The sequence below is a fragment of the Pempheris klunzingeri genome, chromosome 3 (assembly GCF_042242105.1).
Source record: "Pempheris klunzingeri isolate RE-2024b chromosome 3, fPemKlu1.hap1, whole genome shotgun sequence".
NCBI lineage: Eukaryota > Metazoa > Chordata > Actinopteri > Acropomatiformes > Pempheridae > Pempheris > Pempheris klunzingeri.
Window position 1 is genome coordinate 6,522,259 of NC_092014.1, and position 21,436 is coordinate 6,543,694.

Here is a 21,436-nt window from a genome sequence, read left to right on the forward strand (position 1 = left end):
GTTTGACATCTTAACCGAGAGGAATACTACCCATCTACCCGGGGAGAGGTGGTGGTGGAGGGGGGAGGTCTTCAGAGGCAGACAGGTGGATTTATCCGTGTGGTGGTGTGTTTTTGTTTTTGTTTTTTCTTTCTTTCTTTTTTTGGGGAGGGGGGACTCGATGGAGGAGAAATTGATGGATTAATTTGATGGAGGAGAGTCGTATGTGATTCATACTCCTGCCGAGGGCGCCCGAATGGAGTAACAGGCTGCAATGTCATCTCCACCTGGCCGCCTGGAGAGATGTGTCACGGGAATGGGGTGAGTTAGATTAATTAGTATGTTTTTAGCTTGGCTCAGAACTAACTCTTCTCCCCGTGAAGAAGAAGAAGAAGGAGGAGGAAGAGGAGGAGGGGGGGTTGACGCGGAAATTGAGCAGCAATTGTCGGGGTTCAGTGTCTTTAATATCTGCCGCACACTCACTCTCCCCTCAAAGTGGAGCAGAGGCAGGAGGCAGGAGGCAGGGTGGTGGGGTGGCTGGTTTGTGCTCCTCTCTCTGCTCCTTCGTTCGTCCGAGCCGAGTCCCCGACACACAACCTGCTGCATGCCCTACATAGACGGAGCCCGGCACTGGAGAGAGGAGCGTGAGGGGAATATTCGCTAAGGAGCCACAGGCTGTTTTTAACGCGCCCCCTCTCTCTCTTTCTTTCTCTCTCTCTGTCACACACACACACACACACACACACACACACACACACACACACACACACACACACACACACACACAGAGTAGCCTACTATTCTGGCTTTCTCACCGCACACCACCTCACCTTTGAATTTAACTTGTGTTTTCGTCACGCAAGCTTCCCATCCAATAAGCCCGTGTCTCAGCTTCCCCCAAAAGGGGCTCTCACACACCACGCACGCATTTGTGCTCCGACGTGCGCAAACATGCAACATAACATAACACAAGCGCGTGTGCACAAACGCGCAGAAACGCACACGCACACACACACATACACGCAAACACACACACACACACATATACACGCACACACACACTCAGGCACTTGAAATGAGCTGGAATTTGATGCAATTCAAACAGTTGAAATGCTTCTGAGTCATGAGGACTATAATGACATTGGGTAATAATGTTTATAGCTCATATAGGCACCAGCCTGTAGGCGCGCGTCCTTTTTATAGAACAGAGTCAAATTCAACAAGTCTGCGCTGTGGAGGGGTGCAATGCAATAAGCAGGCGCATTTTTTTTATCCTCTTGTTTTTCAGATCAAGTTTGAACACTTTTCCTCTGGTTTCACCGACGCCGTGAGAAGGAACCAAAATGCCAGTAAACGGACAGGTCATGGTGGCTGCCTGCACGGGCCCTCACACCACGGCAGTAAACCTCAGCATTCATCGCACGGACTCCGCAGAAGAAGGCGCAAAACCTCCGCGACCGCAAACCCACAGCAGCCACGCTTTGTGACACCGAAGGTAAGGACCGCGGCGGGTGTCGGCGGCCAGGGGAGAGAATCTGTGCCAGGCAGAGCGGCTCCAACGGGGCGGCGTGCGACGCTAAGCGGCGCTGTTGCATCACTTTATCCCCGGCTACTGATGAGAGGCCGTGTAATGAATTCATATCTCAAATTACAGTTTTCAGGCTTTGAATGCAGTCACGTTGTAGAAACACATTTTCTTCCGTTTTCCTCCCGCTTCCCGTGCCAAGTCTGACACACGAAGTGTCTTCTCCTTCTCTCAGGGACATGGAAGCCATCACACACACTCACATGCACACAGATGTTACATGGGGCAGAACTATAGGAGTCTCACATATGCAAGTATAGGGGTCTGACATGACAGATGATCAGGCCCTAATTCCCATAATTCTTCATGAGACTAATCAGCCCTGGTGGCAAAAGAATGCCCCTCATTTTTAATGCTTAATATTGTTTAAATGTATCATCATCATTTAGGGCAAATTACCGTTCATGCCATACCAGACTCATTGTGGTCGTGTAGAGAACTGGGAGGGAGATGAGGATGTGCTCAGCAGCAGCCTTTTTTCTTGAATAGTGGGATGACACAAAAGGAGATCAACTCTGTAGGGCATAAACGCAATAGAGTGGGGAGCAGGGAATGTTGAGAGCTGTTGCCGTCTTCATTAATATAAATATCTTGTGCAAAGCTGCAATGAATTCTGGGTGTGATGTCATAACACCTTTAAAACCTTAACAGTATTTTATAGTAGACCTACTTTTCTATTCACTTTCTTTTTGTTGTTAACACTCCAGAGAATGTTTCCTGCTAAGTTGAGCATTGTATTTTCATCTCTCACAGTCTGCTATTAACCAACTACTGAAACGAAGCCAAACAGCAAAAGCATAAAAACGAGAGAATCGTCAGTGATGCGATGCATACCATATTCTGAGTCCCATTTTGGCTCCAGCATGACATAGTGTCGAAATTATGTGTCGAGATGCATCTCACTGAGCTGTTCACTGAACCATAGCTATTGTTGGCAAAGCAGGTACTGTAGCCTAGTTCAGAATTCATTGTGTTGAAACAGCTCGTCAGTGTAGTCAGAAGTGAGACTGTGTTGTTCTGTTTCTCTGCTGTTAAAGCTATTAAATCCCTCACATTTAATGTGCTGTTCTCAACATGTTATTGTGCTGCCTTTAACAAGATGGCCCTCTTGATATTATTTTGATGGCGCCTAAGTGGAACTGGTGATGTTCACAGAAACATTAAGTTCTTTTACCTACGCTGGTAGCAAAGATCCAATTTTCTTGGAAAAATCTATTTCATGAGGGTATTCAGAGAGGTTTCTTGGAGCTAAAAGGCTGCAAAAGGTGAGTAATCAGGCTACTCTGTGTCATCCTGGTCTCCGTGTTTTGGTTTTTAATAGAGTGCAAGACATTTTTAGAGCTACAGCCCAAAATTAGCCCCAAATCTACATATGCCTGCAAGTGGGGAAAGGTTCAGAGAGCATTCATGCGGAAGTCTCTGTCTCTTCATGAGATACACAGAGTTTTCACCTCTGTTGAACCGTTTTACTGACGTGATCCTAAAGTATTGCAATTATCATTGTGCATTTACTGTGACATAGTCTCAAAGGTTAAAGGCATTTGAGTCACACATACTAGAATAAAACCATCTAAAAATCCTCCTTTTTTCCCACTCCTTCCATGAAAATACAGAGGATTTTAGGTAGGAGTGTACACACAAGATTGCAACCTAGAGCTTATGAAGAATAATTATAAAGACGCTTCAAAAAAAAAGAGAGAGAGAAAAGGCAAAGACCCTGTGGGTGGAATATGCACCTTCCTGCCCTGCATTGTAGCTGTTTTTGTCCTGAAGGAAGTATTGACATAATCTGAGTTAAGAGCTATGGCAAATAATTCCCTTATCTGCAGGGTATTTTTGGTTGGCACTCACTATCCATTGAAGTTGACAAACTACATATTTGAAATAAAACTTTATGGTGATTGTTCTGCCTATAACATTAACAGCCGAACCACGTCTCTCCTGCTTGGCCTTTAGCTTTTGCTGTCATCTGCTGAGTGAGTGCTTTCTTTAAAGTCAGTTAAACCTGCTGCTGTATCTACTGTACTGCATTGCATCAGATAATTTTGTCCTGAAAACATCCACCACCAAAATCTGGTTACATTTGACTCTCAGTGGCTAAGATATGGAGCTCTTATTCGTGTCCACTGTTAGAAGAATGTAAAAACGGATTTCTGTCTTTGCACGCACAATCACAGGTCAAATGCCACTAAGATCAGGCTTGAGATGATGAAAATGAGCATTTTCATTTCCCTGTTCCTTGCAATTACCAGTGAAAAAAGACTGATTGACATATGAAAATGAGTCATTTGACCCCCGCTGATCTTCTGTATATTGATGTGTGATACTGCAGTCTCAGACACAAGTTAATAACCCAAAAGCCTCTTAAGAACGTACGCTGTTTAATCATTTAATCAAAACACAGTTGGTGGTCTCGTTTAATGAGTTGGTGAGCCATAGTGATATTAAGTAGGCTTTGACTAATGCAGGTTTTTGAACTGCTATTTTTAGAATAATGTTTGCAATAGTTGATGGATTGTGACGATGCTCCACATATGTAAATGTGACCATTTCATGCCTTGAAACACAAAATTTCAGTATTTTGCATAATTTCACTGTAAAAATCTTCTGTTTCTACATCGACAGCTAACAATTCTCCAGAATAATAAGTACTTTAGTTACCAGTGAATCCCCTTGTAGAGAAAATCATATTTCTTACTAATTTATTTCATATTCATAATTATGATGAAAAATAACAACTGGAGCTGCACCGCATTGGTATTTACTAGTTTATTGAGCGGTGGTTGCAGCCCTTAGCTAACACTAACATTTCCCTGATTAGCAGTTTAACATTAAAGGGGCTCGTGACTAAATATTGATAGCATACAAACACTTGCATCAGTGCCTTGTTAATGGTTTTGAGGTGTTTTCGTCTGCTCAAGATTCAGAATAAGTCTTATCCAGTTCCAGCCCAGTTTTTCAACACTTTACTGAAAGGATTTAAGTAATCGGATTGGCATAACTCAAAAAATTGGGGTTTTCAAACCTGAAAAATAATTGTCATCGCTCAGGCTAGGATTTAGTTTTGGAAATCAAATCCTACTTTTTAATCAATCTTTAAACATTTATCTGTTTTTCATTACTCAAAGGCCGATTGTTTTGTTGCTGAAAATTAGGATAATCTTGATCCTACTTGAGAGGTGGTTTCAGGGTGGATTTAGAGACATGACAAGCATAATAGAGCATAATAGAGAGTAACCAAGAAATTGCCACCTATACATCTTGAGTTTGAATTAAAGCAAGCATTTCATGTTTCTATTTTAATCTGTCAAACAGTCACATATCCCAGATGTGTCTGTTGCAGACTGATGGACCAGCTGGATGGTTGATGAAAATGGCTTTTTGAACTTTTATTACTTATAATCACATTTAAATGAATCTTGTTATAAGCTCATTATGTTATATTAGTCTATTGTTCAATATAACAGAATACCAGTTTTGATTTAGATTATGGTGGCAATTCAGTGGCACTTGTTGCCTTTAAGATCTTATTCAGTGTTTGTGTATACAATTTTCATTTTGTTCACATCAATAATAGCATTCTGGTTGGCTAAAAGATTTAACAGCTTGTACGAAGAAGGTTAAAGGGATGTTGAGTAATTTATGACTTGTATTGACCCGTATTGGCAGTTTGTCAGACCTTGTGATTGACCAAAATATAACAGTGATGTTTTCACAGCAAAAGTGAAAGTTATCTAGTTTGGGAAAGGTTCTAACACAAATATCTTTAAAGAGGTGAAATAATGCTCCACTCAGTCATTTCCCTTATTGTTTTGAGAGCCAAATGTGTTTGTGCTTTTACTCCTTGCCCACCGTCTTTGAGCAATGTAATACACAGGTGTAAAACACCTGGAGTTGATTAAGTTCTCTTTACTCTTTACAACTAAAACTGCTTCGTTAAGATTAAGGGTCGTGACAAATAGTGTTCTTAACGCTGCATTAATTGAATTTATTTGGCAACTTGCGGTAAACACAACACTGATATATTATCGTTTTATAAAGCTGTACAATTGCTCATTTACACATCCAGCAGACATGGAACTACATTAGCATTCATTTTGGGATGCGTCTCCAGCCACCTAATGAATCTAAGTCCAGTATTCACTGCTTTTAGCAGTGGCTACACCAACTCCTGAGTGAGTAGCAGCTAAATGCTCTATTGTGTGTATTTGCTTGTCTCTTACTGTTGTGTGGCGCCGGGCAGGTAGCATGCATTGGCTTCACCAGAGCTTTCTCACTTAAAACAGCTGCCCGTTGTGGCTGATGATAGTTGAGAGACTGCACCAAAACAGTAAATTTGCATTCCAGAAAACCAAAATGGTGACAGATGCTAACTCACTGGAACTGCAGATTTGAGAGATAATTCTTTGTGGTTTCATCACTACAAGCAACACCAATTGGTGATTTGATCCATTATTAATACAAAAATATTGATCAGTGCTGCTTTAAAACCTTTGTGCTCTGCTGAAAGTAAATAACACAACCTCAAATGTCGATGTCAGTGGTCATTGTTAAAACAAAGAAGCACACAGATGTGCTCTCCTTTGATGTCAGCATTCATCTTTCAGTTGAAAGCTTAAGGCTTTCAAGATGGTGGATTTTCATTTTGGATTGTAGCCCCCCCACTGTGTCTGTTTGAATAGTGTTCTTTTGAATTAGCTTGATTAGTATTAAGCACAACATGTGACTTTGAGACTGAGAACATTTCCAGCTTCCTAGGCAGCTTAGTTGTTACCTTAAATGATGGCTTTTACACTTTGTCCATCTGGGGGTTTTTCCAAGCTCACAGAGAGGCTTAGATGGTGCCTAAGTGTGGTCAGTCTGGCCCTGTCATTTTGGCCAACTTAACACTCAAAACCCATACTCCAATTTTATGCTTTTACAGACACCAGATTTGAGCTCAGACTGATATAACACTGTCCTAGTTAATACATTCTTTAGCATTTTAAATCCAATTTGATTCAGTTTTCCGTGACTACGAGGAACAGATCGGTCACAAAAACGTGAATCGAATTTCAGCACTTTGTTTCCAGGAGAGTTCATTATGAGTGGCTCACTGATTCAATGTAAGATGGTTGCCAATCAGTTTCATGTATTACATATGTTAAGTCACAATGTGTTACTGCGATGATTAATACATTTTTACAGTGAATCAGACATTATCATACCAGAGGAGATAACCCACAGCAGGGCTGTTTTTAAACAATGGTACTTTGGAGCTGCACAATTACAGTGTAATCTACTGTGGCACCATCATTCTGTTTCCAAAAGAGTGTAAAAAGAATAGTTATTGTTATTCTCTTGATAAGCTAGCAGCTACATTACGAAAAGCACTGTGTGCTCAGTGCTAACTGTGCCAATGATGTTAAATCCACAAGGAATTCGGTTTCAGAGCAAGTAAAATGGCTTTATTATCTTCCCCATATTATTTTGCTTGTGAAAATAGAACTTCCTCAAATTCACATTCAATGGATTTACATTTTAAAAAGTAAAAGTTTAACTTTTTGAAAGTTTGTAAATGGATTCAGGAGTTACAGGCCTGAAACCCTCATTAATGAGCACATGCTTAATGCTGGGAGACCTTTCAGTGAAGTAACATTAGTTTAAACTACTTTGTGTGTGTGTGTGTGTGTTTTCAGATACAGTTTTTCGTGAAGCATAATTTGACACCATAGAACGTGTTGCTTTCAAACAAGTGATTAAAGTGATTTTCAAATTGCTTGCCATCTCTTAAAGGATGTTTTGTTTTGGGAGCTTTATCAAGGAATTTCCTTTCACTCTTAAAACCGAACAAGACGGCATCTCAACTGTAGCTGAGCGACTGTGTCTCAGCGTAGCGTGTGTCGTCCACCAATCGGATGGACCCCAGAGGATCCCCGGCTCCTCTAAGGCAGCATGTTGTCGTGTCATTGGGCAAGACCCTGACTCCCAACTTGCTCCTGAATTGAGCAAGTTTGATAAATGTGGATGCAATGTAAAAAAGCTTTGAGTTGAAACGCTTTGAGTAGTTGAAATGACTAGAGAGGCACTATACAGGCTTGCTTGAGATAGCTTGATGAGGGGAGGTTAGTTGACCTGACTTGGGCCAATTTCTTTTTTAAGAATGTGGTTTAACTGTACAGATAGAATTTAGATGGGGCTTTGAGCCAATCCCTCTGCAACCCAGACCTCCTCCAGATATCCATCCTACAGTATTTACAGTTTGGAAGACGTCGGTAGCAGGTGTAAATACAGGCCTTGCTGATCCCTTTTGTAAGCCTTTTGAACCGTTAGGACTGAATGGCTTATTAGCTAACTACTTATCTAGCCTACCTAACAATCTGAATGTGTGCCCTTTTTTTAGTTAGCCAAGGTGTTAATATTGTGCAATATGCGTGCTCGTGTTAACAGACACTGTGGCTAGCAAGCTAAGGTTTGCTGCTGTGGCTCTTTTGTGTCAGTGTCATAGCCTGCTGTCAGCCTGTCACCCATAATCACTGTCACACCGCTGAAAGGAGAGTGATGTTTCTGCTTAATGCAAATATGGTTCAAAATAAAAATGTTTTATTGGCATAAATGCAAATAACTTGCAAATACATGAAAACCCGAGGGCATGTCTACAGGTACAGGCACAGATACAAGCATGTTCATGAGAAAATGAACACACAAACTCTTCATTTTGGGAACAGTTGTTTGAGACTGTTTCCTCCAAGAAAGGAATGTTTTCAAAATTGTTTTCTTTTATCCATTATTGATTTGGTAAAAGTCGCCCATTCTTTTATCTCCTCTGACTTAGACTCTTCTCACTTAGACTTCTATAACTTGGTGTGTTTGCCTCTAAGGTTTCGCTCTTGTCTCCAATTTGGACGAACATGGCACCTAAGAGACTTCCTCCAGCACCGACTCCTCTTTTATTGATTCTGGAGTTGATTGCTGCCGTTATTTATCTGTTTGTGAGGCACAGTGTAACTGTGATTTTAAAAGTGCTCTATAAGAATTATTATTACTTTAATCATATAATTGTAGGTCAACCAGGAAATGTGTAAGACAGTAATTGCATTTTTTATAAAGCCCAGACCTTGATTTAAGTGGTGCACGGTGGTGCTTAAGTAGTTTTTTTTATTTTTTTATAATCACACCCCAGTGCACCAGTGTTTAGAAGATATGCTGCTTGGAGAAACACACGCTGATTTCACAAAACTGTAAACAAAAAATGGAAACTTGCAGTATGTTTTGCAGTCGGTTTCCTAATGTAAAAAAAATTAGTATACCAATAAATGGCCATAAACACGATAGTTAGTTATTATGGAGTATGACAAATGTGAAAATAACAAACGACACTGTGCAATTGATTCTGCTCTACTTAATATTTAGTACATTAAATTTTAATAGAGAGCAAAGCAACTTAAGATAAATCTTGCCAGTTTTTAAAGCGTCATCAAATAAAATGATACTTGACTTCTACATGAAAAGGGCCTCGATCACTCTATGATTTAGTGTGTCAGGGTCTAGTCAGTTCACATTAACATTTTTTTCTCTTGTTGAGAACTCTGCCAGGCACCAAGATGCAGAGTCCAAAAATATTCCCAACATATCCCCAAATCATCCAAAATATATTACTCCAGGTATAATGCTCACTTCCACACTGGCGTCAGGTGCTATCTCAGCCAGACGGGGCATCTGGTGATGTGGGAATATTCGAAGTCTCTGTCTCCTCCTGCCAAGTGCGGGCTTTAACAGCAATAAGCAACACTTCAAAAAACATATGTTGACCAATCACCGGTGCCCAGAGACGTATGATCAAGTATAGAGCGCATGTTGAGGTCTTTTGAAAAGCTGCCATCAAATGCATATACCTTGATCTGAATTATTTTATAGTATAATACTTCAAACACTGAATCTGTGAAATTGCTGCCTTCATCTGTCTGTCAAAGTAATGGCATTCAAACATACAATAGGTCTCCTTTATGTGAATGTACCGGCTGTATTTAAACATGACAGGGCCATTATCGAAACAGCCACAGTGTAGATGTCGCCACTAGAGAACAGTGAAGAGATGGGAATAATGATTGAGTGTTTTCAGGTCTCTCACAGGATTTAAAAATGTATTTCACCATTGAAGTCTTAATTAATGTGAATGTGAATATATATCTATATATAGATATATAGACATTTATCACTGGGGGCTGCATGGTGGTACAGTGGTTAGCACTGATGCCCCACAGCAAGAATCCAGGTTTGAACCTGGGGTCTTTCTGTGTGGAATTTGCATGTTCTCGCTGTGCTTGTGTGGGTTCTCTCCGGGTACTCTGGCTTCCTCCCACAGTCCAAAGACATGCAGGTTAGGTTAATTGTTGACTCTAAATTGCCCGTAGGTGTGATTGTGAATGGTTGTCTGTGTCTATGTGTTGGCCCTGTGATTGACTGGCGACCAGTCCAGGGTGAACCCCGCCTCTCGCCCTAAGTCAGCTGGGATTGGCTCCAGCCCCCCACGACCCTGACAGATAAGCGGTATAGGTAATGGATGGATGGATGGATGATGTAAAATTAGATGTGCAATGATAATTTTCAAATACAGCCATGTGCACAAGCCATCCAACCACGCATGACATAAAGTAATAAAATAGGAGCAGCTCAAATATTTAATTCAAATTCAAAGAATTTAATTCACCTACAGTTATTAGCTGTTTGTCATTCAACAAACCAGTACTTGCTTTTTAGTAGTGCAATAGAAGAAAATTTGGTAGCTTAATAAATGTCTTCACTGTCATCAATAATAGATTGTTCAAGAGAGTGGTGTGCTTGTCATGCATTAAAATGAGTACAAATTCAGTTTTTGGTTAAAAATTAAAAGGAGAATTTATTCCATCATTACATCAGATTGTCTAACAAGGCTTAACCAATGATTGTCTACAACCGTCCTGTGTCGTTTTAATGTTTCAGGTCTTTTCAATAATTGAAAGCTAGAAAAATCGCATCGTATATTCATAAGGATGGCCCAGTCTCAGCTTATCATACTGTGCTGTGTATCCCTGGTGCTCATAGAATTTGGAGTCAGCTACACTTTCAACACCATTTTTAGTATTTTTATTTATAAGAGTTTTCTGTTTTCCATCCAAGTGCAAAGAATTCTCTAATTTTGTATCTTGTTATTGTATTAATTTGGTTATTATAATAATTTACTTTGTCGCGTTTATGAAGTTTATAAAGTTAGCTCACAATGTGACCTCTCTTCATCTCTCCAAGGTCCGAACTATCCTGCCTTAAAGACTACATACTTCCCCACTTTGGCATGGCTTCATAGTAACTTTATTTTCATTTCGTTTCTTTCTTTTTCTTGCCCCACCCTCACCCTTTGCCTTTTAGTCTCATCCACAGGGCTTGTGTCTTTCTCTTGCTTTACATCTTGCTGCACAAAAACACAAATACCCTCAAAGTCAAACACAGACACACAGACATAGACACACACACAAACACAGTTACAAAAACACACAATGCAGTCCCCCAATGAATGAGGGAGAGTGTCCTCTCTGGTGTTTGGCATTGCCCTTGTTTATTCATATTTATTACCAATGAAATATGAATGACAGAACTCTTGCGGACATTTTCTGTTCCCCTGGTTCTACACGAACCACAAGCATACAAAAAAAGAGAGAATTGGCCAAAAGTGTGTCCCCCTAACACATGTACACACATTTCTCTGCATTGCTGAAATTTTGATGTGGAAAAAGGCTGTTGGGCTGTGTCTAGCAGACAAGCAGTCAGTTTTATCGAGGACAAGCAAGAAGGCACTTGGAACTTACATCAGTGTTGAGCAAATAAACATATGATATTTCAAACAAGACCTTTCCACCATATTGTACTGTCAAATCAAGACAACAAACCTTCGTGTTTCGCAATTCAGTATCTGGGTGGGTGGATAATGATACGCACTGTGCTTTAGTTAATGCAGAGCAATCTCTGGAAAACATAAACCCTGGCACTCCCAGGTCAGAAAAAGCACATTTAAGTACATGATGTAAAAGTGCACCTGTATTAAGATTATACAAAGGGGATGCACTTAAATTGCCTTGATCTGAAACCAGTTTTTATTTTATTTTAGCAGTTGTGGTGGTAAAAGGGCATTAGTGTTGAGATTGTAAATAATTACAGACTATGTTGTATTTGTTTCTCAGGTATTAAGAACATTTGTATTGTTCATATCTAAGTGTTCTGTTGTTGTGCCTTCCCATTAGGCATAAAAATGTACCTTGTTCTACTATTATTGGAAAGTGCAGGGAGTCATTTGATTTCAATATAGATATTTTTTGGTTTGGTTTATTGACCACGTTTCTCATATAGTAGCCTATATTTACAAAATACAACATATCACTCTTTGTTAGGGATAAAGTCCTAGACTTGTTTCCATCGTTGTCCTCGATGCTGACACAGCTCACAGCATCTGTAATATATATGTCTAATTGTAAGAAAAATTTGAAAACAGGGACTAAAAATAGAAAATGGATCATATGAACAAACAGTTAATTAAGGCAGACATGGTAAAATCACAGACACCAACAAAATTAATCACATTATAAAAGACAACAGCTGTATGTCATAAATCAAGATCTATCAAGTCTTCGCATACCCTCTGAAAATAATTGTAAATGTAGCTGGGAGCACTTCCATTTAAAATCCAATATTTAATTGAATATGATGTCTGTTCTTCACTAGAAGCCTGTGAGGCTGTAACAGCTGACACCTGACTCCAAGCTGTATTTGCCTGAGGGTGACTCTAACCAGTCTGTTTTGTGGTAATTGAAGTTTGTGTTTTTAAGCTTTTTTGTAGGGGCCCAGTACATGGATTAACAGCATAGTCGAAATAACACTGGATCAATAAAGCTGTCTGCTTGTTAAACCACAATGTCTTGTTTTCTATTTTTACACGGGTGACGTGTGGCTGTGGAGGATTTGGAGTTAAAAGCACATTAGACGGAGCTGTGCTGGGTAACGAAGACAAGTAACAACTAATGTAATTAGTATTTCAATGTGTGAATGTTGAATAAGTAATTGATTAAAGTTTTCAAATAACTAGCCCCCCACTGGCAGCAATGTCCTGCCAATGTCATTTTCAGTTGATGAACAAATATGTTGATTTATGAATCTCCATTTCTGTAAATTGACTTACAACAACTTGTAGAGCTGCATTAGTCTCAACATCACTTGTTACACTTTTTTTTTTTGTTTCTGTTTTTCATGAATGCAGATAGGTTGCTTGATATCTAGATCTACAAAGCTCTTATTGGTCAGTTGACTTGCACAATCGACCTGCAGCCAGCACAATTAGTAAATTGACATGTACGTCTTTCTCATTCCTTCATTTTTTTTCAATGGGACTTTTGGGCCTTAAGTTTAAACCACACAGAGGCTCTGACTCAGGGGCCTTCTGAGCCCTTGGGTCTGGTAAGCCCATTCAGTAATCCACCCATGAGTAGGTGCCGCTACTATTGTTGAGAATGCAAGAATTGTAATTAACAGGCAAAAAACTGATTCTCCTCCTATCTTAATATACAAGTCATTGTCCCTCCTGAGCCTAATCCTTGGTCAAAATGAGAAATAGGCCCTCTTCAGACTTAAAGAGGACACGTTGAGGATACACTGTGCATTATGGGCCAATATCTTTATTCCATTTAAATGAACTCCAAGAACGAAGAACTTGAGCAGGCCAATTTCATGTAATTCAAGGTTATCATTTAAAACATTAATATAGTATTAAACAACTTTTACAGTTTGTGATTTCAAGATACAGTGGAGTAATGGTGATCTGAGCATAGAATGAAATCACACTCATTGTGTATGTGTTGTAATCGGAGCTCATTTGCTTGGTTCTTGGGATGGGATGTTGGAGGTTAGCGCATCTGGATTTGTGGGGAATTCAGTGAGCAAACACAGTTGTGCAGCAAAAGAGTAAAATTTATTATAGTACTTTTAAAGAAGTAGCCCAAATACTGTTAATACACAACTTGGCCAATGGAAACAAAACCAAGTGATGCCTCTTGCGACTAATAGATAAGCTTAGTGAAGCACAGTGGATACTTAACATCCATTTAGCCTGTGTGCTGTAGTCTGCTGCTGGGGATGGACAGCAGTCGCATACAATGAGTTCCAAAAATGTGTATTGTGCTTGTGTTTATATGATTGTGATGATTTAACAGGCTTGTTTATCTGTCAGACTGAGAGAGCTACAGACAGAAAGATTGTTTGTTTTGGTCTGAGATGCTGGTACTATAGAATAGTTAACATTGTACAAAGCAGGGGGCCCAGGACATCACCATGTGACACTCCACAGGTGATAGGCAGGTCTTTGTGGTACTGCTGGTCCCTCCCTGACAGATAAGAAGCCACCCACCTCAGAGTTGTATCATCATGCCAGGTGCCTTTAGCTTGGAAAGAATATGTTGCATAATGAAGCTTTAAGACGTATCGTACGACCTGTATTGGCCAAAATGTAATTTAGTAAATCTGGGAAATTTACAAATGCATATACATGTTACACATGTTTACAGCTGTAGTCTCAGAAACAGTACTTGCATGAAGTTAAAAATTTAATTATCACTTGATACATATTTTCACAAGATAATTATAACTGATGCTGATAATCCTAGGATCTGAGCAATAACTGCTCAGCAATGGTGCAAGAATATGTCAGCTGCAATATTTCTCATGACTTTTTTAATGTAATTTTATATCAGTTAAAAGTAACTAAATGCTAAATGACAGCTGGATGTAGGTTAAGCTGTCAGTAGCATTGACAATATTTAAACCCATTAAACGTGGATGTAGTGTGGATTGTGCCTGTGCATGTTTGTGTTTTCCCCCAATATTTGCTTGTCTGATAGACTTACTTGCTTTCTCTCCAAAACCTCTCTTTGTAAACCTCACATTTCAGAGTGTTCCAATGGTTTATGTACATATCCTAAACCCAAAACACACAAACAAGTGTATTCAGTGTGAACATTATTCTCATAGAACTACATTCAATTGTCTTCCATAGATTTTCTGCTGCGTCCCTTAGGAGTACATCATAAATCATAGGCATGAACTTATGGTTAAGATTTTTTTTTCTTTTTTCAGTGAAGAAAAGTTTTTTGCAGTCATGTGCTTCCTTTAAACTTTCACTACTTCTTCATCATCCCAGGTTGTACATCTTCTTACCTTGACGAAGGAAGATGTCATGGTTTACTGACTCCAGACTGAACCTGACATGCTTATTTTCGGGCAGATATCACTATTGCATGGTCAAGATGTTTTGACTGTGCAGCTCTGCTCCCATCAGTCACACTTGGGTGTTTCTGTCCCACCACAGTGTGTATATGTGACAGTTTACACTCACACTCTGTCCAAACTCCATGATATGGACTAATATTATGAACTATGCTCTGATGCTGACACTTTACTAGATGTAAGTAAACTTTGCCAAAACATTTTGCACACATTTGCTGATGCATGCCAATCAAACTTGAGCCATTTAAAAACTGAAAAAATGAAAATGGTCACAAACTAACGAAAAATAGTTTTCCAAGGATTCCGCACCTTTTCAAACATTTTCAAATATGTCCTCAAAGACGTCACAACACCATCTGTAATGTGTTTTAATTTTTTTACCCAAGTGAGACACAACTTAGCAAAGACTGCCTGGTTATGTGACAAGCTTGGCTAGCTTTTCACAGTACTAAAGCAGCCAAATAAAACTAAGAAACAATAAAGGTGGGTGGCCAACAAATTAACTGCTCTCCTCTAAAAAGAGACATGAAGTCCACACTACAAGTGGGGAAAGCTTGTCTTTCTTTTAGTTCATTTTCTCAATGCTCTCTCTACCCTAAACTCAGGCTCAGTTATGGCTAATCTCTGAATGTATCTCAAATACAAAACAATGTCCAATTCTCTAATAGCAATACAGTGATGATTTAAAACATAAAATACATTAACCAAATGTTTTACCATTTCCCTCTGATATAAATGTGATGTATCTCTCTGAGATCATGCATGTATGAGCATCAACCACGCGTTATGCACTGGCTGCTTGCTGCTTTGGACAACACAAACTTTGCCAGTGCTGTCAAGTTACATTGTTTAGAAAATAGAAAAATCCGACAGCACTAAACAACATAAAATCCGCTTGATATGCATTATATTTATCAAACAGGTCATCTGAGACATATGCCGCGTTTCCACTAGCACTACTCGGCTCTACTCGGCTTGGCACGGTTTGGTTATGTTTCCATTACAGAATTGTACCACTTCAAAGTGGGCGGGGTCGTCATAGCAAGGCGGGCCGAAACTCCCGTAGCGTAATTTGTATACGGCACAAACAAACACAACTAAGGACATGGAGTGTTTGGTTTGTGTGTATCCGTTTACCTCGTTCACAGAAATAATAAAAACGCTCTGTCTCTGTTTCCAGGGTTTTAAAAACGGCGGGTTTGATTCTTGTGAACGAGTCGATCTCATGACTCATCAAGTGACGCTGCTCCCTGGCCAATCAGTGGCCTGCAGTCTGGTGACGTCGCATTGTCAGCTCGACTCAGCTCGCTTGGAACCCTGGCCGAGGACGTACTAAAATAGTACCTGGTACCAGGTACTAGCGCTGGTGGAAACGCAACCAAACCGTGCCGAGTCGAGTCGAGCCGAGTAGTGCTAGTGGAAACGCGGCAATAGTTTGCGTGCAATCGGTGAAGTGTGCCTCTTTTCTTAAGGCAAATATATTTAGCCTGTAAAGGAAGACTACGCTCATAACAGTGGGAGATTTGATAAATGTGGTTGATTGCACATTCTGGTACATTTATTAAGGCTCACGCAATATTCAAGGCTCAGTTTTGCAGGGAAAATGATTTGCCTCTATAACGCAGGTGCAGATTTGAAATGGTACATTAAAGGAAGGTTGTGGTGGGAGAGACAAAAATGAATAATCCCGCATTCTGCAAAAATCACCATGACAGCAGAAAGATGTGTAGGAGAACTACAGTGAATTATTTAGAAATTAGAGTGACAGCTTCTTAGAAAGGAAAGTAGTTCAGTAATAATAAACACACAATATTGCACTTTTTTTTTTTTTTTTTTACAATAAACACAGATGGGATGGAGAGTTGTGGCTTTGTGGTCATTTAACCTTAACTTGAACGAAACATCTTCTGAGCTAATGCATTTCACTGACTGCACATTTGACACACAGTTGTGGTGGCATGCGTTTTTACATGTTATATGTTTAACGACTCCTACTGCATTGGTTTTTACAAACCTTAAGATAATTTTAAAGTAATTAGACTTTAATCATGGCCTCAGTAAATGGTTTGGAAAATTAAAGTTTGGTTTAATGGGAATTATACTGTCAGCATCACTACATTTTTATTTCTTTTTCTGGGATTGATTTCTTTCATGATTTGTTACCCCATCGCATCCCCATTTCACCACTGAACTGCATCTTTGGAGATCTCGTTTACATGCAGAATGCACCTACAAGACAGTCACAGTTACTGATAATTAGCCAATGCTTTCGTAAATCAGACGCTAATTTCATGCAGATTGCGAGCGCAAATATGTACATAAATCTGGTCCTGACACTCACAGTTTGAAACCGGGTATTATGGGGATTAACAACCCATAATGAAAAAAATAACATTTGATGATTTAAAAAAACACTGAGTTGAGACTGTGGTAGAAATGGGATGGCAACACATTGTTTTAGGATGGCAGCTGCTACCGTATGCTACCTCAGTGAATGTGCCACAGCACACAAAAGAAATGATGATATGAGGAAATATACATGCATTATTCAACCCTGAGACAGTAGAGAGCTTACAGCCAACTGTTAGCTCATACAATGCAATAGGCATAAGTTTATAGGTGTAATGTAAATTGAAGTCTGACTTTTTATCTTAAGAAAGCAGCAAATGTTAATTAAACAATTCTGTTGAGGAGTGACACCTTTTTTCAGGTTCAGCAACAACAATCAGTGCTGAGGGAAGGGCACCAATTCATGATCATAGTGTGATGAAGAAGAATGCAGGAGATATGCATGACCTGACTTGTTTTACTGACTTATTATAAGATACTTTAAATTAAAGTATGTTTTCATTTCAGCTGATCCCTCTCCAAAGGCAGCTCCAGTTGCATTTGCTGCTGATGAACCTTTTTCTTTTGTTTTGTTTTTTAATGGTTCCACCAGCATCCGAAAAAAAAAAATCTCATTGCATAATTCAGTGTTTGACTTGCACACTGCACTGAACACCCGTCAATTTTACACAGGGGTCATTAGTGGGGAAATAGCAGATAATTAGCGTGAAAAATGGAACAAGATAGGAAAAGAAATTAGATAACATTTGTAGTAGACACAGCAGTGTCAGACTGGTCAGACGCTGTTATAATGAACATACTCTTTGGAAACATCTCACAAACATAAGTGGCTTCATATGATGGATGGTACATCAAGGCTACAATCTTTTGATTTGATACTCCACACTAATACAATGGTGAATGTAGAAGTTGAGAGGTTTCATTGGATGTTTTGATGCTTTTTTTTTTTTGTCCACAGTGAAAATTGATCACCATAGAAATCCATTGAAATTGACTGAATTCATTTTGTGCGTTGTCTCACAATGAAAAAAAAACCCCAAATTTTCAAGTCTATAAAGGTTAAGTGTTGCTATTTTAAAGACTTTGGGTGGCATATCTCTTTAAGATATTTTGGGGAAACAGCCCACATAACCGCAAGCCTAATTTGTGCTGTCATCTAGAGCCACTATGTAGAGCTGCTTCATTGCCGATGAATGAAAGAATGAAATTGTGGACTGATAAATTTAAGCAATTACACCCACATGAGCTTTACTTAATAGGAGTTAGGGCTAACATTGTTGAACCAAGAAATGTGCTTATATCCGAGGAAAATCACTCTGGGTTGTTACGCTGTGCACAAAGACGGCCTCTGATGTATTGTCACTGACGCAGCTTGAGGGCCTCTGAATGCCAGCTCCCATTTGAGCACCGGGCGTGTTGTTTGCTGCTTTGACAGAAACATTATTTTCACAAATTTAGAGTTAAGTTTAGCCGAGAAAATAAAAGCATTTTGGACAAGACTAATTTCCTGCTTAGAGGCAAATTTGTACAATTTAGGAAACACATTTAAATGAGCACAGACAAAAGCTCTCTTGAGTTATTTTATTGTATAGTCTTTCTTACCTTTAAAATACAATTTTAAAGAGTGAAAACCCTTTTAGTATTGGAAGGATACTAGAGACTTATGCCACTGAACATTGTTACATTATTCAGATCTTGCATTTTTTAGTATCATGAAAATATTAGCATAAATGCTAACAGAGAGGGAAACAGTTACCCCTCATGACATCTCTTTTGGAAGCTCATCAGAGGAGTCAGCAGATATGATTTTACAAATGCACAAATGCAAATCTAGTAAGACAGCGGGAACACTCAGTGACCCAAAGTTTTCCAGCTAGGTTGACCATTTTGGAATCTGTGGCACAGCACACTCCAGCTCCTAGTTATGTTAGCTCTGATGCTAACTCCAGGGAAAGTTAGTGTAATCTTGTCCCATTGGTTGGAGCTGACACTAATTCCCTGGGACAGGAGTGTAGCGGTGTGTGATTTAGCGGCGTATGCTAAGTGCTGCTGGAGCTGCAGGCTAGTCTGTGGGCACCAGGGCAGAGAGAGCAAGCTGGGAAAGTACTGACTTGACTAACTGGCCTGATTAGACCGGGTGTGAGATGACATGGATCAGATACACACACTAACCCAGCCGGAAAGACAGATTGGCAGAATTAGAGAAAAAGAGTAAAAAAAAAGAATTAAATATATTAAGAGAGAATGAATAGATCAAGATGATTAACAGGCATGGATGCAATGTAAGAAAACGAGCAAAAGGGAGGATGAAGAGATATAGAGACAGTAGGTTAATTTTGTGGACGTGATGTTTCCTCCTGGGGTGTTTTTCAGCTCTGCTGGACTGTGGTGGTGTAAGAAATTGGCTGAGATGCAACGTAGCATTCGCATCATGGTTACATTAGCTCTCATTCAGCCCAGGGCATTTCACACTGCATTTCCTCTACTCATCTGCTTCTCTTAGATCTGTTCACATTACAGGAAAAGGTAACACAGGCTAAGCTGAACAGGAGCTTAAACTCCTCTGTATTAGACTGGAATGTGGTGAGGATATAGAGTTGAAATAATAGTTATTTTTCATCTCAGGGAATGTTAATGATCAATGCAGACACTCGAGTGCCTTCAGCGATTTCGAATGTTTCCCCTCAAACCCCCATAAAATCAGATTAGATTTATTTCAGGGCTATTTTATCCATTAATAACTGGCACTATACTTTGAACTTTGCCTACAGGCATAGATTATGTTCAAATAAAGGCAGACAGTGGAAGAGAGATTTACGGCGTCTCATGAAGCCCGATTAGCGTTTTAGCAAAAATAAAGATTTAAACCTTTTCTCCTTATGGTCACCCACTTTGAAACTGAATTAAGTGATTTTTGAATAGCAGACGACCGAAAGAGAACGGTAAACTCCCAGTCCTATTTTGTGCCAATCATGTAGTCTTTGGTTTTGCACTTGCACAAATAATTAGATTCGAGTCACATATCTGAGTCACACTGTTTTTATCAAAGATAAATACAAGCCAATTTTTGAGAACCCCGGCGGGTCGTTTTACAGCACTCACTATGTTTCTGAAGACATGTTCAGAATTCATAAGACTCATATATCTTAATGGTTTGAAATATATTCTGTCCACGACACAAACAAGATGGCATGAAGTTGCAGTTATTGCTGGTCTTATAGGATACAAGGAATACATGAGCATGCTATCATTTACACAAACATATAATTTAGCAGTAGTATGATAAGGAGTTTCAGCCTTTGCAACAATGAATCAGTTGCAGAACTTCCAAGTTAAAGAGATAGTTACAGCCTAAGTATATGAGCTTTGTAACATAAATTCAGGATTAAATTTGTGTGTTTCTGTCAGACAAACTGTCACAGTTTATATGGGTTAATTTTTGGTGTTTGCGTGTGTGTTTTTAGGGTATGATGGGTGTAGTGGGCTGGATGTTGCTCCTACTCTCCCAGATGATGGTGCCTGTGGCATCCCAGAAGCCTCCTGGGCTCAGTGTGGGTGTGATCATGGGCCAGACGCGCCATGTGTCTGATCAACAGCTCCGTCCACCTCGGCGCCCTGAAGATGCCCTTGACGTCTCTGTGGTAATACTGAGGATCAACCAGACAGACCCAAAGTCTGTGATTACACAGGTGAGAAATGATGAGTACGCTCATCAGTATCACACATGTATGTGCTGACTTTCTCATACACACGATCTTGTTTGACACCTGAGTTTGTTTCACTGTGTCCCAAGGTGTGTGAGCTTCTGTCGCGCACTCGTCTCCATGGCATTGTGTTTGCCGATGGCACCGATCAGGAGGCCATTGCCCAGATCCTTGACTTCCTCTCCGTTCAGACGCAAGTTCCAGTCCTGGGAGTCCACGGAGGCTCCTCTATGATTATGGCTGATAAGGTGAGTGACCATGACACACAAGCACAGACAGGTTCAAACACACACGCAGACACACACAAAATATACTCCTGTGTTGGATTTTGGATTTTTTGGGAGATTAAGGAGATAGGAGTAATCCCTCTTCTCAGCCACCATTAAATGTTGAAGGATTGTGCTTTTCAACCTACACTTTTTTCAAATGCTCTGGCACGTTAGCAATTAGGTCAGACTCTTATTTCAGTGGCTGGCTTGGTATTTAGTAAGTCTCTCCACCTGAAATTCACAATTCAAAATAATCCATTAGGTTGCAG

At 39.8% G+C, this 21,436-nt stretch overlaps 1 protein-coding gene across 1 annotated transcript in view; it reads left to right on the forward strand.

The window, feature by feature from the left end:
• Window positions 1–282: 282 nt before the first annotated feature.
• grin2ab (glutamate receptor, ionotropic, N-methyl D-aspartate 2A, b) overlaps window positions 283–21,436 on the forward strand; it is an 85,198-nt gene continuing 64,044 nt past the window's right edge. The window contains exons 1-4 of the mRNA XM_070827954.1: window positions 283–300; window positions 1,268–1,474; window positions 20,659–20,883; window positions 20,988–21,146. Coding sequence (XP_070684055.1) covers window positions 283–300; window positions 1,268–1,474; window positions 20,659–20,883; window positions 20,988–21,146 — 609 coding nt within the window. The remainder of the gene's footprint in view (window positions 301–1,267; window positions 1,475–20,658; window positions 20,884–20,987; window positions 21,147–21,436) is intronic.